The sequence below is a fragment of the Podarcis muralis genome, chromosome 11 (assembly GCF_964188315.1).
Source record: "Podarcis muralis chromosome 11, rPodMur119.hap1.1, whole genome shotgun sequence".
Classification (NCBI taxonomy): Eukaryota; Metazoa; Chordata; class Lepidosauria; order Squamata; family Lacertidae; genus Podarcis; species Podarcis muralis.
In genome coordinates, this window is record NC_135665.1 from 27,762,583 (window position 1) to 27,780,614 (window position 18,032).

Sequence of the window (18,032 nt, forward strand, 5' to 3'; positions counted from 1 at the left end):
ATTTTCTGTAATGAAAAGTTTATTCCCATGGGAGTGGCATTTTGAGTTGCCACATAATACTTCTACCTAAATAATATTAATAAAGTACGCTGCACATTTCCAAAAGTGATGAGCATACAAAACTCAACTAAAACAACCAGAAGAGGATATCACTTACATCACATAAAGAACCGAAGCGAAGAGTTGATAGTAAGGAATGGACATGGCTCTCACTGGTGAAGTATAGCCTAGTTCGGACATGACGTTCAGGAGACATAACCCCACTGGAATACCTAAGAGCAAAATAATCTGAGACAGTAAACAAGTATTATACAGGCTCGTGAATACCTGTAGAGAAAGCAAGAGAGCTTAAAGTGCATTTCCCCATAATTAAAATTTCTAAAGATCAAAAAAATCCAGAATAATTTCCCAAACTCTCTTAAATTGGTGAAAGAGTACCTGTGTAATGACCATGCAGTGAACAAATTTCATATTTCCCCCCAATTATTTTTCCCTTTCTGTTTCATAAGATCACCCCCCCCCCCCGGAAAAAATATATCTTGTCTTTCTTACTATAATAGTCTTTTTTTAAGGACTATTATAAAGACTACATTTTTTAATGTTAATGCTGCAGTTGGAGTGGCTGAGAGTATTATGAAGACTCTTTATCTTACAAAAATATGGTGGTGGTTACTGCAGTTTAATGACAGGCAGGCAGGCAAGCAGCACGGGTGGTGGCTGGCCAAGACATGCCCTGAAGGAACAGTGAGGATGGGGAAAAGGGCAGTTCCCCAGCAGCAGTCTTGTTGTTTCCCAGCAGCGTAACAGGACAGTTGGTGGGTTCTGCCCTGGCAGGCAAGCAGCCTTGGGGGCGAGGAGGCAGCAAGAAGGATTTGGCTAAATTCATGTCACTATAAAAGTAACAAGAAAGTACCACTCCCAAGTTTTCCAAGCAAAAAGGAACTTACAAAGGGTGGAGCTTGTTAACTGTATCATCATCTTGAGTTCTTTGAAGATCGGACCGGATTTTCCTCAGTAGTGGATTGCAGTACCCTTTAGCTATTTCTATTTTCTCAGCTGCAGTAATACCATATTCCTGGATGAGAAGAGCATAATTAAAAATAAGCTACAATGTGCACTGAATATATGCATGGCATGCTACAATATTTTGCTATAGGGCCCCATTTGTTCTTTCTATTTCAGATTCAATTTGTGCAGAAGCACAAGACATCACTAGGAAAAATCCTAAGGGGTGGGGAGACACTCAAAAGAACCCACGGAGAACTGAGTATTTCTAGTGCCCACACAATACTGACTGTTGAAAGGGAGGGGGCTAAAACCAAGATGGGAGGGGAATGGAATACAGTGGTCACAACTCTGTTTGCTTGCAAACTTCCATTCCTCATGATCTGATGTCAAGTTCTAGATCATGTGTCTCAATAGGTTTTTAATGTCTTGCATCGACTGGTTGCAGGAACCTACTTGTCACTCGCTTATTATGGCTTGGGAGTTAATTGCACTTTGGCTCCATTAAAATAAATGGTGTAAGTTAGTCATTGATTAGGTCAGGGGTCTGCAACCTTTAAGACAAAAAGAGCCACTTGGACCCATTTCCGAAGAAAAAAAAACTGGGAGCCGCAAAACTCGTCATTATAAGAATAACTTTTTTGTCACTTTTTTATTATTTCTTTGTTTGACCCCTCAGAATTACTCCTCCTCATAGAAATAAACGTTAAATTAACAAGTTACCTTTTTGTGTGTGTGTGTTCTTCACTCCCCTTCAAAACAGTGACCAGCGTACATGCCCCTTACAATGTAGCAGGTGGGCGGGCGGGAAGGTGACGTCGGGACGGTGCGTGACTAACGCACGCACCACCCCCATGCAATGTCACAGCCAGTACAGCGCCCGCCACAGTGGGGAGTGTCGGGGCACACAATGCGCCTCCTCCCCTCGCTAGTATCTGCCCCGGAGCCGCAGCAAAGGTGTAAAAGAGCCACATGAGGCTCCGGAGCCGCGGGTTGCAGACCCCTGGATTAGGTCCTACTAATTTCAATAGGAGCTAAGCAATGACTAACCTGCCCCATTTATTCTATTAGGACTAAAGTGAAAGTAACTTAAGCTGTAATCTTCTGCCTGCTTAACCAGGGAGTAAGTCTCATTGTACTCAATGGGAATTACTTTTGAGTAGACATGTACAGGATTGCATTGGATTTAGCCAATATATATAAAATATATGTCTATGTAATTATTAGATTACATATCCTCTAGATATTTCCTTATTTAATTTAATAAGGAACAGAAACAAACAATAATTCTTTCAATATATACCATTTATAAAAACTGGTTAGTGGACCACAAATTGTTTGGAAATAGTTAAGCTATGGATTGCCATAATGATTAGCAAGTATAACCAGTATGAAACATCTAGTTGTTGCAGAATACTATTTAAGAGTAGTTGCAAGGTACATACCTGTGGTATAACAATGTCAGCTAACGCCTTTGACAGTCTATATAGTTCCATTGTGTTTTCTAGTTTTAAAGAGACATTATGCTGGACATCATACTTAATACAGTCATAGATATCTGGAATTTTACTGATGTCATATCTTCCATTCTTTGTTTTAAAGTCCTTTTCAAGCTTGGACCATCTACGCAACATTAGCTCCAGCGTTTCACTGTGGTAAAGCTGAATATCTAGGTAGACAATTATTAGCGAAGAATAATCAAATCAGGTAACTTGAAGTAAAATCAAATGAAACATTAAGAAAATTTATGATCTAGTATATTCTAGTTAGAATTATCTCATGTATATTTGCTTTCACATCAAATATACCCCTTTTCAGATTAAAGAATGCCATCCACTTGCATGACAAAAGTCATGAGCTAAACAAGCTCTAGCAAAGGACTGCACAGTTCATATTGTTCTGATGGTTAGCTTTATTAGCTAAAGAAGGATAGATTGCTACATTGGCCACAGAAAGAACATTTTTTTCAATTTTAGTTGTTTTCTTCTAAAACTATTTTTGTTAAATTCATTTCCTCCCCCTGCGCCCCAGTGCAAACTCACTCTGCACCATGGGTTTTCTCCAATCTAGTTAACTCTGCCCTTCCTTTTTTGTCTTCATCTCATAGCATATACTGTCTTCTCTCTTCATCCATATTTCTCAACTGGCCCTTTTTATCATGGCATACCATACCACCCACTCTTCTTTTGGGTCACCATAAATCTCTTGGTACCCTATCTTTTCTTCACTAACTCACTATTAATATATATTTTAGTAGCTAAATTTCACTGACAGCAATACTGTCTACTCAAAATTCTTAAAACTGCCTAAGCCTTCATGGCTAGCATCAACATTACAGTCTGCTTAAAATAATTGTTTACCTGCAGACTTAGGATCTTCCATCCGTCTTCTGATCTGAGATGTCAAACTCTGAATCAAGGAATATACCTTATCACATGTCTTAACGGGGTTTTTAATGACTTGCATTGATTTTATCAGAGAAACACTGCCGGATGGTGTGAGCTGAATATCAAATAAAAAGGGAATTCATTAGTTCTATTCATTTTTATTTTTGTTTGAAGGATAATAGGATACTATAACCTTAAAACAGGTGATCTTAAGAATCATAATTTGATTTTCAATAAATGATCGCTTTCAGGGTTTTTGTTTGTTTTTTACAATCAAGTGGTGGATAAATGTTATAAAACAAAGAAATTAAGTCCCAATGAAGTAAATGGTCTTGTGGCACTAAAAAAGACGTTTGTCTTATCTGAAGCATAGATTTGGTGGGTTAGGAAGCGTTCCCTGGGTTGGGTAATCATCATGAGCTATGACGAAGGTAGGACAGCAGAATTATGGGAAGTGGAGGAAAAAACACAGCGTGGTGGAAAAAACACACAGCGACAACAGAATAGTGAAAGAATAAGAAGTAAAAACACTTAACTGACAAGGAATAGAGAGAGCCGGGAAGACCGAACTGCTTTCGCCAAGGCTAGAAAAAAACCCTGAGGAGAATCACTCCACTTTCCGCAGTTCTGCTCTCTTGCCTTTGTCATAGCTCATGATCATTACCCAGCCCAGTAAATCCTTCTTTAACGCACCAAAATTACTTTTTACACAGTGGGTGGTATGCAACCAAGTTTTACTCTGAGCTGATCCATTGAAATAAATCAAGATGACTAAGTTTCACCCATTAATTTCAATAGGTCTATTTTAATAAAACTTACTTGAATACCACTTAATACATCTAAGACTGTTCAAACCAAGGTGCCTCTGCACTAGACATTTAGTGTGGATTTGCTATGCTTCACTCACCCACTTTCTCCAGGGCATCCACATGATGCCATCATCCAACCATTCTCATGCCATATTTTCCCTGTGGTCTTGAAAGACCAACTTTTTAAGGAAGGACAGGAAGCATAGGGCTGTTTCCAGTTTTAGATGCCTTTAGTACTACTCTCCTGCCTTTTAAAGAGTGGGGCTTTGACATGGACAGCAACATACCAGAAAAATAATCATATCACTGCTCAGCACACATTCATTATAACAATTATATTAAGTGTCAGTTTATTACTGCTTTTGTTATTTTAATTGATCTTTCAATTATCATCAAAACACTTTTCCAGTTATAATGTGTGTTTTCCCCCAATTCTCCTTGTGCTCCATTCAGGAGAGTTTCAGAAGCTGGCTAGAAGAGAATCCACTGATTTTCAACATTTGCCCACATTCAGTATTTAGAGCACAGTATAGTACTTTGTTATCTTCTAACCTTTTCATAGTCTTCATCAGTAAAGTCTCTGTCTCTCTGGAGTATTTCATTAAGGCGTGCCTTCGCACGATGTTGGCAGCTGCTAAGAGAGTCACTGTCACTGTCGAGTAGCCCATTCATATTAGCACTTTTGACCATCTGGACAAGTATAGGAGTAAGCTCTCCCTCCAATGCCAGGAGTCCCTGGGTAAACAAAATAACTGAGTGATGAGGGAAAATGTGGCAAATAGTCTAAAGCACAAAAGTGAACATTGGTACTTAACGTGATAAGTTATTTTTCTGTAGGGAGAAGGGGGGTCCCGTGTGGGTTGTCACCACTCACCTCTCAAACTTTCAAGAGGGTACACCTGGTGTATCCCCTCACCAGTTCAATTTATCCTTAAGCAAGTAACTGTATACCTATAGGTACTAACTTTCTACCTATTGTTAATAGGTATTGCTTTTTAGTGCTTATTACACTATAGTCTACACCCAGGCAGGTAATACAAGAAAAACAATATGACTGTGGTGTCCACTTTTGATTAGAGAATATGGCTTGGAGCAGGGGTCATCAACCCAGTGCCCATGGGCACACCATGGCACCCATGAAGTCTTTCAGTGGTGCCCCTGAGTAGAGGCCCTGGAGCTTTCAATTGAAAGAAAAGTTAGTCTCCAGCAATCCTGGAACAAAGGTTATCAGGCAAAATGTGCAGGTACCTTCTAAGCAATTTCTTTGAAATGACAATAGTAGGGATACTTTGTATATTAGACAGCAACACCATGTTTGTGTAGTGTCAGATCAGTAGCACATAATCAACTTTCCATGGCAAGTGTAAGGTTGTTGGGGGTGATTGTCTCTCTTATGTTGTGTTGTGTTATGCCATGCACCCCATGACAGCCATTTTGTGTCTGCCATACCTACCTCTATCAAAATTTGAAATGTGTCCATAAGCCCCAAAAGGTTGGCAGCCCCTAGATTAGAATGTCCAGCAGCTATACTTTATTTTCATTTAAAAATGTATACATTTTGAAAAGTTTGCCATATATACTTCTGTAAGTCATGAGAACAAAAGTACATGCATTTGACCACTACTCTTCTATGATATATCATATAGCACGCCATTGTTTTACCACAACAAGAAAGAAGCAATTTATAAATTTCACACCGAGAAGGACTGGTGCAGGGACCCCAACTATAGGGGGCAGAAGGGGTTTTGGCTCCCTCAGTAGTGGTGGGCAGGGGGCTGAGCCCTCCCCAATCTTGAGACGACTGCCACCCCCCACCCCCGCACGAGCGCTCATGTGCCAAGCAGCGGCAGAGGAAGGGGGTGCCGTCCACCCCGGGTGTCATTACTGAGAGGGGTGACAAAATGACCCAAATATGAGTTTTAAAAATAAAAAACTGGGCTAATGAAACTTTTTAGTTCAGTCAACAAACGTAATGAAATGCGGCTGGCACCACACCGCGGGGGCAGTCACTCCTGGGAGTGACGTGGTGGCTTGGGCGCCTGCAGGCTCCATGCTGCCTGAAATGGCATGTGACTTACGTCTGCCCTCTGCCTCTCCCTCAGCCACCCTACAGCTGAGGGGGTGGCAGCGGAGAGGCTCAACGCAGTGCGCCTCGCCCCATGGGCGGCTCGCCTAGCCCCCGGCTGCAGGATGCACGCGCTGCCCCCAGCACCCAGGCAACTAGCTATGCCACTGGTGCCAAGCAGGGGTGGGATGCATCACGTGACACCGCCCCCATGTGGCGGGCAAGTCAGCGCCCCTGGACTGGTGTGTGGGAAGGGAGGATTACTCACATTGAACTACTAATCATAAGTGAGAGGAAAGCATGTATGATATGAAAGTAGGCCAAGTAGCCAATTTTGCATGTCTTTAATATTTAAACAGGTTTTTTTTAAAAAAGAAGTTCATCGTACAATCTCCGAAATTTTCTTATAAACAGCCTGTATTCCCTTCCCATCTTTCAGTTGAAATTATAATTTTCATAGTACCTTTGCAAAAGCTGCCGCAGTCATTTGAACTCTGCCTTCATCCGAAGCATAAATTTTGAGATCATGCCGATAGGTACTATGCAGTCTAAGTAAACCACATCCTGGAAATCCAGCATAGTCACCTACCAAAAGAAAAACAACCTTATAATTTTGCTCCTGTTTCTCCCCCCCCCCCAAAGTTCTCGGTCTAAAGAAATGGCTTCCTTTGCCACCAATAAATGAAATGAGTTACCTTGTCCACCTGGGTACATGCATCGGAAAGCTCTTCCTAGTTCCTCTGCCTGAACTCTGCCTGCAGGTGTTAATTCTCCTCCCCATTTTAGAACCAAGAGTAGAGATGGCTCGCGTTTGTGGCTATCTAAATGCATGCAAAAATACCACAATGCAAAATAATAGGTAAATAAAAACTGAGGAAGAACAACTAATTTACACCTAAGTTTCATATGCTAGAACAATTTTTTAGCAGATAATTTTCTATTTCTGGTGAGCTGAAGTAACTTGAAAAACAGCGGGGTGGGTCTAAAGAAGCAGCAACAGAAATGTGTGGGTGGAATATAACTTTCTTACCCACTCCTCATCCCAGCAGCCTCTCCCGAAAGTTTAGAAACCCTGATGAATGGGGTAGGCTATGGCACCTGGGTAGGGGGAAAGTACATCTCCCCATTTTTTGGTGATCCCCCTCTTCTTTCTCAACCCCCTACACCACAGTCCACACCATTCAACATAGCCCAGGGCCCATGGAAAGGCTGCTTGAAATGAAGGGGTAAGAAAGTCACACTTTGCTCACCCACTTCCAACAGTATTTGTCTGATTCAAATACAGTATGTTTGCAACACTGAAAAAATGGAAGAGAGAATAGAGATTATTCAGCTGAATAAACATTTTAATATGATGAATGGTGGGCTAATCAAGTACATTCCTGTCAGGGACCAAGACTGGCTAAGTTAAAGAAATATTACTTTTTCTAATATATAAAAATGTGAGGATCCAAAGAACAGTGATACTATTCAGAGCATCAGGGATGAGTTTCGGATTGGATTTGTAGATTCTGAAACAGCAGCTGCTCATGCTGTATGGCAAATTGCTTCTGCAATTCAGGGGAATATCAAAAGCTGCTTGCAATAAAGCACTGGAAGGGAGAGTGTTTGATGTTCAATTAAGAAGTCAAACATTGTACTTACAGCACAACCCTATTCATGTTTATTCATAAGTAAGTATCACTGTGTTCTGTGAGCTTACTGCATAGCAAGTGTGTTTTAGGATGCACACCAGCCCTAAAAGTTGATATTTTGCTGATGACCAGAGAGAGCGAGGAACAAGATGTAATTAATAAACTTAAAAAAAAACCGTACATGTTTCCAACTTCAGCTTTTTTGACAATGAAAGTGTTAAAAAGCAAAATTCAGTTACACTAAGCTAACAGAGGGACCAACTTCTAGAATTAATTAGCATCCATACCTTCTTCTTCACTAGATGTTTTGGGACAACCATGAGGAAGGTACGTCAGCTGAACTTTGCGGTTTATGCCAGAAAAATGTCCATACCTAAGAACGACAAATGGAGAATGGGGGAAGCAAGGAGCACACATTAAAAATGAACTTGATATATATATCATGCAGCCTTGCAAGTGCGTGTGTGTGTGTGTGTGTGTGTATGTGTGTATGAAGCTATTGCATTGCTGCCATGATGAAGAATGCCTTTCCTGCACTGTACCACTTCATCCTGCAGGTTTCAGTACTTCCTGCATATGTACAGCAAGCATGTTAGGCAAAATGAATTTACTTAACATTCTTACTTAACTGGCAATTTTCTCTGTAAAGGGAGTTTGTTTTCATAGTAGAGAATTCAAGCACCCAACTTCCACCTGCAGTCTGAAGTAGTGTGCAGGAAAAGCTCTATCACTTGATTCTCTGATAGTAACCCTTGAACGGCTTAACAAAGCAGAAATTCACACAGCAGGTTAGTGTAGGCCAGTCTTCCCAAACTTGGGTGTCCTCTAGATACAATTCCCATCAACTATTACCATTAGACCATGCTGGCTGGTGCTGAGCTGGTGCTCAATCTCTTAAAGCAGCGGTCTGTGGGCATATTTGCAAAGCAGAAAAAACTGGCATGGACACCACACATATTTCAACCAAGCACATGCCACAACCTATTCTACTGGCTGCAGTAGAATGCTTCTTTCAAGCCTAATTCAATGGGAAACATGACCCTATGGACAGTGGCGGAGAGCAGGCGGGGGCATGGCTGGTGTGTGTCCCGGGGGCATGGCGTGCCACCTGTGGGGGTGTGGCACCCAGCACGGGCACCCCAATGGGATCGCGCTGCCAGGGGTGGTGCGCTCCCCCTGCACCCCTCTTCCTCCGCCAGTGCCTATGGACACTGGGAAAGGCTCATTGGCAACTCTTGTCTCAAACCATAGTTAAAAGATCAGCAGAAGCAGGATAAATATGCGCTCTCCCCAAATTCCCTCTGCCATTCTCCTGCAGGCCTTAGTTATCGTTTATATGTCTCTGCAAGGAATATACATGCACAAAATTTGCATTCAGTGGTTCATTAGAAATAGATTTCGTGCTACCTAAAATTCTGAAGATGCAGTAATAGTGTGAAAGAGTCAGAAACTGACTAATAACACGGATTAGTTCACATATTTCAGATTAACAATGTGGTTGAACTCTCTTTGTTCCTTAAAGAAATCTATATATAAAAAAATAATACATGAGAAAGATACCCGTGTCAGCAGTAAGATCTCCAAATTAAATACTTACATCTCCAACACAGTTTTCAGCTGTTCAAGTTTAGATTTGTTTTCTTCAATCTCAGAGTCATTATTTTGTCCTAGCTCTATTAAGAGGTGTCTTGCAATGTCAAGTACTTCCTAAAAGAGTGGCAAATTGTATTAGCAGCTTATGAAGACAGGTGTGAGTGTAAAAAAGAAAAGATTTTTTTTAAAAAACCCAACTTGCCTGTAATTGCTTCGGCTTTTTTAATTTTAGCTTCCCAGACTTGTATCCATTGCATTTTTCAAAAAGATCAAAAAACCTTTAAAATAAGCATGGAATTATTAGAAAGGCAGGGAATTACTTTGCCAGAAGTCACTAGGCCAAACTAGTATTATTTTCTGGTTTTAGATTTTTATAATAGGGGAAAGAATTGCTCATTGTTCAGGGAAGCTTTTAATGTTTGATGGATTACTGTATTTTAATATTTTGTTGGAAGCCACCCAGAGTGGCTGGGGAAGCCCAGCCAGATAGGCAGGGTATAAATAAAATTGTTGTTGTTGTTGTTGTTATCAACCCCAAACCAGATTATTCATGTCTTCACATCTAGCAAATGACTGTTTGGGAAGCGTGTGGATGTTAACACAAAACAATGTATTCAGTTATGAACTTTCCATTATATTAACTGATGATCTTGAAAAGACTTTGCACCACGTTGTAAATGCAGTCTCTACGGAATAGTATCTCAGGTCACCATTCTGTGGCTTTTACTCCCTGAACATTCGCCAACGCTTATGTTTATAAGCCATTCACAAGCCAGTTTTGAAATAACTAATAATATACATATACACTTAGAAAGTAATGAAGCTGGTGTAAAGCGAGCCAGTCAAAGTTAAGCTGGTGTAAAGTTCAGCCAGGGTTACTGCTTTGCCTAAGCCTTGGCGCCAGAAAACAAGCCCTTAAAATAGTGTTCTGCACTGGATTGCAAGGTTACAAGACCAAGCTGAATGGGCTTAGGATGCCCTAACCCTTTTCTGGGATTTACACCAGCCTTGACTCAGCCAGCTTCTCCTCAGCCATCTGAGCAAGTTATAATACCAGGGTATCTTTGGCTGAGCCAGCTGAGCCAGAAATCAGCAAGCTGAACAGGAGATCCACTGCATCCTAAGTAACTCATACCAGTGAATTTTGCCATAGGTCTGCCCCGAAGAGTTCTGTTTTATTTGTTTTAAAAATTATATATACTGTAGTTACTTCAGTGGAACTTCCAGGGCAGTTTACAAAATACAGAAGTAAAATTAAACTTTAAAAGCAGAGAAAACAAAACATTTGATGCTACAGCCTCTTAATACATAAATAAAGATGATAAATCAAATTAAATGTAAATAAACGCAACACAGATGCACATCTATGCCCCCCTCGGTTTAAACAATTAACTTACTACATGTAATGGGGAAAATATCAAATTTGTTCATTACATCCCCCCCAGCCAATTACTTACTTTTGATGTTTAACTTCCATTTTCATTTTTTGTTTTGGTGTTCGATCTCCATGCCGTATAACAGCAATAACACATCTAAGTTCCATCCTGCAAGTATACAAAGATTTAAAAGCACAAAGTTTGATTGACATTAACAGCAACAACAAAAATATGAAAAAGAGGACATGTAAATATGATTTCTCATATAAATATTAACGAAACATTTCAACGAAGATGTTGTTGAATTATTCTAAACTGAAAGTGAGAGAATACTGAGAGATAAGAAAAATAGAAAATGTTACATAGTCAGGTTGCATAATTTAGACAGAGAAAAAAATATTCTCTTACATTGTTCCAGATGTAGTTGGCACAATAGGAATATCCTCTGCTTCTAAAGGTATGGACCATGGGATTTGAAACTGTGGAGCAAGTTCTCGCATTACGATATTTCTAAATGGAATAGAAATAAGTGTTTGCTGAAATTAATAAGTCTACATTAATAACAACAATTAATAATTTGTCTAATAAAAACAAGTTGAAAATGATTAACCCCTTAATGAACCATACCCACATATGTTATGTTCCACAAATAACGTGCCATTCTTTAATAACCAATCATGCTTCTTCTAAAACATTTTTCCCTAATCCTGAAGTTCCTAAAGTGGATCTCAGTGCCCTGAACACTTCATTTCTGCCTTTGTGTGTGGGTATGCCAGTGTTTTACTTTGAACAGCCAGCTGTGCTAGTGAAGCCATGGCTTCTAGCTGTCTGCCTTCTTCCTTTCCTTAGAATGCCTCTGAGGAATTCTTTGCTTTCCAGCATGCCTAAAAAAATCCCTTTTTAAAATACAGAAAGGAAAAAGGACTCATGCTGCTGCATGGTAAGCTTGGGGATGGGGAGGGGAACAACCAGGGATGGCTTGTCTCTTTGTGTTTTATTGAGTAGGTTGTATTTTGCCTTTCCCCAAATAGGGCATAAAGTTTTGGTGTTTTATTTCTCTAACAGATATCTTGGCAAAGTTGCACAGAAACTATACTGGGTATGCATGCTCATTATGGGCATCCTAAATAGCTGTCGTTTTATCTGAATTAATTGTGTTATCTAAAAGATCTATTTTGCAAGATACATTTTCCAACAGGTCAACCACACTGAGGACAGTATTCAGCTAGCTCCTACTCAGAAGAGACCTACTGAAATTAATAAACCTGAATTAGTCATGTCCATTAACTTCAATGAGTCTACTGTGAATAGGACTAGCATTGAATACCACCACAGATATTCTATTTACTTTAAATAAATTATGAAAAGGAAACGGTCTGACAAATAGCATAAAATCTTACCCAAGGATTTTAGCACAATCATCATAATATTTCATAGAATTCTTCACAAAACTAAAGCCATTGACATCACAGACGTAAGATTGTCCATTTGCACGCAACAGATCAAAGCCACAAACTGTTTGCTGTCAAGACAAGAAATCACAAGATTTATAAATTTATAAAACTTCAGATAATTATCTACAGTAAAAAACAAATGAACAAAAACTCATCTCTTCCTCAAGGATCAGGTTCAACTTCAAATGTATTTAATGAATAGCTTCTCCTCACAGAAGGTCTCACTACTGCATTTTTAAAAAGCTTTGGATTAAAGTCTAACCCTTATCTTAGCCCTTCAAGCACTGAGATACATTAATAAAATAATTTACAATACATAGTACCATGTAAATGTATTTCAATCTTATAAAGTAGCATAAATATTAGCAAAGGACTCAGTTCAAACAGCCAAAAAATATAGGTCAGTCACAAATGATGCAAAAAGCACACACATTCTATCTGGCTCCCAAGTTTGTGTAATGTAGGTTCTATTTACATATTTGTCTTAGCATACTTTCTCTCCTAGTCAGAAGAAGAGAAAGAAGGTCTTGTTCCCCCTCTGCTGCCTAACAGGGAACAGCATTTGCTGCCTAGGCACAGTGGCAAGGGAGTGCATGGCTGGCTGCCAACCTTGGTATGGCTGGCAATGTAGTATTTCTGCTCTTCTCACCCACATGGGAGGCTAGGAGACTGGGAAACGGGGCTCCCAGGGCAGACCTTGGTGAAGACTTCACTCATCCAGAACCACTCTGGGAGTACTTAAGGTGAGCTGTGGAGAGCTGTGGAGAGTGGAGTCACCACAGTGGGCATCAGAATTGCCCTCCCATCCTCCCTTTAATATACTGGTTTATAGGTTGTCTGCTGGAGAGTGACAGTCCCACTTTGACCTTGCTATGGATCATTTTATCACACTGTTTGGCCAGGTCTGCAGGTTTTGCGTACTTCAGAGCAATCATCACAACTTTACGGTAGAAAAGCCATTAGACTGGATCACTACTGAGGATGGGCAGAGGGAGAGACCCCTCTCAAGTTGTCTCATAGGAGGATCCCCTTAAAGGATTTTGGAGGGCTGCACTTTTTATCCAGATGCCAAATCACCCCCTACTGCTGATCATTGGGGGTTCCCCATCTGTGCTACCTCCCTCCCTAAATTTTGGTCAACCCCAGTGCTTCATCAACCAGCAAGCAGGCTGGTGGATCCTTGTAATGCAATGCCTGATGCCTATGCCAAACCTGTTGCATCCATAATAAATAAAGATGTGGTCTAACTTGAATCCAACACCTGTCTCCTGTTTCATCCTTTGCTTGTGTGCTCCACCACTGCCTCACTGTGTTTGGGCTTGAAGATAACAATTCTATAACAACTCAAAGCTAAGGAGATGCCCTCTGGGGTAAACAAAGACCACTTTCTCCAGCCTTCATTCATTTTACCTTAAAAGCTAGGCATACTTTCCAAGCTATAAGCTTCTCCCTTGCATTAAGGATGACTGGATACCGTACTTCTTTCCCTTCACTGTCCCGCTCTACTTTTCCATCCAGTGCAGGGGATTTACGAGCTTCTGCATGTGCATAATCTGGTCCTACTGTGTATACCTTTATTTGGAAATAAAAAAATACAACAGAATAAAAAACTTTTTTTTTTTGTTCATTACTTTTTCATTTCATAGTCAGCTCCTGAGCCTCTAAAGTCATACTCATTACTTTCACATCATGGGGAGATTAGTGACAAAATGAAAAGCGCTACAAGTTCCAATGCTATACTGTATCCATGTCCCAATTGGCAATCTAATCTTGCTGAAAGTTTCACATTACAGCTTCTGCTACTACCAATTTATTTAACATGACTCCTAATCAGATAGCTTACAATCTTTGGCCAGGATTCAAAGAATGTGCAATCAGCTCTGCATACCCAAAGGGATTTAGATTCATTTTTCTTTAAACTGCTCCCTGTCCACATCACATGGCAGCCAGATAATGTACTATGGGAGTTTCAAAAGCAGTGGTATGTTTCTTCAAATAAAAAAAGTAAAAGATTTCTCTCGTCTTGCCTAAAATAGCTCTCTGAATCCAACCCTTTGTACAGGATGAACCCACAAAGAATTATAAGTAGGCACAATTGATTTGTTAGGATTATATTATATCTATAATTATCAAACTTCCAAACACTTAATTTTGAAAAGCCTCATGCCAATCTGTAGTTACAAGTTGTAATTTTCCTATGTAGAAATATTTTGTCTTAGTTTTCAAAGAATTTTGACAAATAAAAAAAACAACAAAATCCAGCTGCTGTATGATTAACTGATAATGAATGTTTAGGCAGCTTTGGAGACCACCAAGAGCTACATCAACTGCTCACAGAAATGCTCCATGATTGCTGAAGACAACTGTTTCCAGACTGTACAGATCAGTCAAAAACATCTCAGTATTTGAAGCATAGTTTTATGATTTAGGAATGCAGGTCCATCCCTATACACTTTCTTGGAATTTTGGTCTAACACAATGTACTTTATTTTCAAGAAAGTATGCTTAGGATTGAAAAGTTAGAATAATTTCATTTCGGGACAAGTGTATTTGTCTGAATACACATTCAGAAAACAGTATGGCAGCATGTTTATATTCTTTTTGAATGGTAAACTGTAATCACAAGAGTATCTAGAGAGAGAGAAACTAAAACATGAAGTGTTCCTTTTACTTGGAGAAAACAAAACATGATATGTAAACTATTTTAAGTTTAATAATAGCAGTGCTTCAGGCAGAGATAAATGCCTCACATCTAAAGTTGCTGAGTTCGTTAAGTACTTGATTGTTCTAAATATAAACCAGAATATGCAGTTGTCATACCTTCACATCAGTGCCATCTGTAGGCATGAACTCCTCATAGATATATGAACCAGTTTTCCGCACACTGCTTTCAGGGGAATAAACACTGCTTCTGCTACCAATCTGAAACACAAACCTTCCCATCAATATTATTTCATACAAAGACAAAGCCTTCTCAGATCCATAAAACCCTGTACTTCTTTCGTCATCCCTCCCTAGCCTATTTCCCCCCAAGTACTTCAAAAGTAAAACCAAAAGCAACCTTATGTTATAAAAGTTTAGTGTGGTGTAAAAAGGGCATAAATGTTTAAGGAGGAAAGAGGAAAAACCTAGATAGAACCTAGAAAGAGAAAAACCTCCCATGACATAAGCAGACCCAGAAAATTCTCTAGGCAGGTAACCTGAGGTCTCTCAAGTTCACAGAGCATGGAAATAGAAAGGGGCAAACATTCTCCACACCCACGCTACTCTGCCCATTCCAAAACACCACCACTCAGTCCAACCTTGCCTCAGTAACACATGAACTTTGCATGCGAAAGATCCAATGGTTTAATCCCTGGCATTTCTGGTAGGGCTGGGAAAGCCTTGTTAGAAGCCCTGGAGAGCTACTGAGGTGGACTAATGGACTGACACAAAATAAACTCTCAGAAAACTTCTGGTGGTGATGATACACAGTGTGTGAGATTGCTCCAAATGAGAGATGGGGAGATAAACAAGTTGTGAGCTATTTTGAACACATTTTTTCGTGGAAAGGTGACACTAACTGAATGAAAACTACATCATTTGACTAACTGAATGAAAACTACATCATTTGCTCATTATACATTTCCATATTACAGAGCCATCCTCTGTCATGTTATTCAGTGGATAACCATTTCTATTACTGGAGATATTCTCTTACCCATTCCCATTTCACTCTTCCTTATGGGTCAAGTCCATTGTACACAATTTAGCTGCAACCTTCCAGCTAATGCGATTTCCAACATTCTCCTAAGAACTGAGTAAGTTAGTTCTTTCTGCCCTATAAATACATTTCAGTGCTTAAAAAACATTTTTACTATTATTCAGTTTAACATATTCTCACTTTCCGAAAGAGCCTCTGACTTCCACCACCAGCAGATGTTGGATAGTAAATATAAACATTGTGGTCCTCAGCACTGACGGGCTTCTCCACAAATGGTTTTTGGAAAACTTCTCCGTTCACCTCCACATGATCTTCGCCTTCAATCAAATTGCATTCTGGAAAATAACATGAAGTGCAGACTTTAGGCTGGAGATACAATTAAGAGATCAAAATTTCATCAAACCTGGAGGAGGAGGAGAATGGCTTGAACCTCTAATATAGCACTGCATCAAGCAAGCAAGATTACTAATCAGGAAAAAAAATGTTTAGAACAGAGCCTTTTGAAAATTCCATTATAATAGCCATTACCTTGTGGATTGTTTGGATCACGGATTAGAACTGCGTAACGAGGGAGCAAAATACCTTCAGCTTCGAGAATGCCATAAACCTCTCTCCTAAAAGAATATTTTTTTCACAAAATGAATATTATCAATGAATTATGCATTCAAAACATTTCTCTAAAAAGTCACATAATCACTATATAAGGATGGTATCAAAGTAGCAAGATCTGGATTTTACTTCCACTACGCGGGTTCTGGTATAAAGTGGGTACACGTGAACATACCACTCTTCAGGGAAGTAGCTTAAATCTGCCCAGACAAGGAGAACAGAAGCGTACACCACCTCTCCTCAAGGAAGATAAGGAGGACACATTCATTCATTAATTGGGAATTGAAGTATAGCCTAGAGCATTTCTTGTATCTGTTGAGTGTCTAGCTTTGACAAATATGCACAATTTACCCATGGGGCATATTCTTTTTTACATTCTATTGCTTTCATGACTATAATTTATGATTATAATCTGCGCAGGAACACATAATTGGAACAGACGCTAAACTGTATCCTGTTCTGTTTACTGTACCTTTCATAAACTTAATATTATTTACTGTTTTAAGGTGAACACTCTATATATATTTCTTAGCTGAATATTATTACATTTTAGTTACATTACAGCTTTTTACTAGCTTTCTTTTCTTTATGTTAACTACTTTACCTCCATAATAATCAACCTGATGAGACAGCATTTCATTGAGGCCTTTTAAATATCGTACTAAGCACTTGTTCTTCAACAACTAGAGTGTGGGATATTTATTTATGGCTATTTACTTACCTGTCCTGTATGTGATATTGCATATTCAAGTCATTAATAACAAAAGGATTCCTCAGCTTTGAATAGGCAACTGCTTTGTCTAATGGAAATCCTAAATAAAAAATATTACAGAATATTAGTTCACAACTATTACATTTGTAGAAATCTTGGTGATGGATTGGAATTCTTACTTTCCAAATTGACCTATGTGAAGAGGCTGTGCAAATGATCTGTAATCCCTTCAACTGTGAATAGTATCTGGTTTCAAGTGAGTCTATTCATATTGATCCAACCGGCTTTAAAATTTTCCTTAGTTTTTATTCCTTGTTTTAGTCAGCTAAGGAAGGATAAGTTCCCATTATTTCACTGCATTGGACTTCTCCCATCCCAAAGTGGCCTTGCTTTTAAAAGAAGGCATTGATGCACCAATTGCAGTACAAGTATCAGCATGTTTGCTTAGAAATATATATTTTTTTATTTCAGTGAGACTTGCTCACTAATAAGTGAGTTAAGGAATGTGGATGTATATTGTATGTAGTTTTTGCCCTTGCTCCAAAAAGGGTACTAGCACAAGGTTATTATTGCCTACCAACAAAACAGTAAGTGGCTGACCGATTGGTTTAAAAAAACAAATAAACAGTACACCCACTTTCTGTTACCATCACAGAAAGCATGAACCCTCTGCAAACTAGAGCTG

The 18,032-nt window shown here is 39.4% G+C and overlaps 1 protein-coding gene across 23 annotated transcripts in view; it reads right to left on the reverse strand.

Moving 5' to 3' along the window:
* The window catches only part of PPIP5K2 (diphosphoinositol pentakisphosphate kinase 2), a 52,104-nt gene that overhangs the window by 19,318 nt on the left and 14,754 nt on the right, over positions 1-18,032 (reverse strand). For all 23 annotated transcript variants that reach the window (XM_077936159.1, XM_077936158.1, XM_077936160.1 and 20 more), the window contains 18 exons: positions 17,357-17,447; positions 16,555-16,640; positions 16,207-16,361; positions 15,144-15,245; positions 13,734-13,895; positions 12,270-12,391; positions 11,278-11,379; positions 10,951-11,037; positions 9,696-9,771; positions 9,498-9,607; positions 8,188-8,273; positions 6,962-7,087; positions 6,730-6,851; positions 4,754-4,936; positions 3,366-3,507; positions 2,451-2,674; positions 948-1,075; positions 158-272 (listed from right to left, as the gene is read on the reverse strand). In XM_077936159.1, the coding sequence (XP_077792285.1) occupies positions 158-272; positions 948-1,075; positions 2,451-2,674; positions 3,366-3,507; positions 4,754-4,936; positions 6,730-6,851; positions 6,962-7,087; positions 8,188-8,273; positions 9,498-9,607; positions 9,696-9,771; positions 10,951-11,037; positions 11,278-11,379; positions 12,270-12,391; positions 13,734-13,895; positions 15,144-15,245; positions 16,207-16,361; positions 16,555-16,640; positions 17,357-17,447 (2,219 nt within the window). The remainder of the gene's footprint in view (positions 1-157; positions 273-947; positions 1,076-2,450; positions 2,675-3,365; positions 3,508-4,753; positions 4,937-6,729; positions 6,852-6,961; positions 7,088-8,187; positions 8,274-9,497; positions 9,608-9,695; positions 9,772-10,950; positions 11,038-11,277; positions 11,380-12,269; positions 12,392-13,733; positions 13,896-15,143; positions 15,246-16,206; positions 16,362-16,554; positions 16,641-17,356; positions 17,448-18,032) is intronic.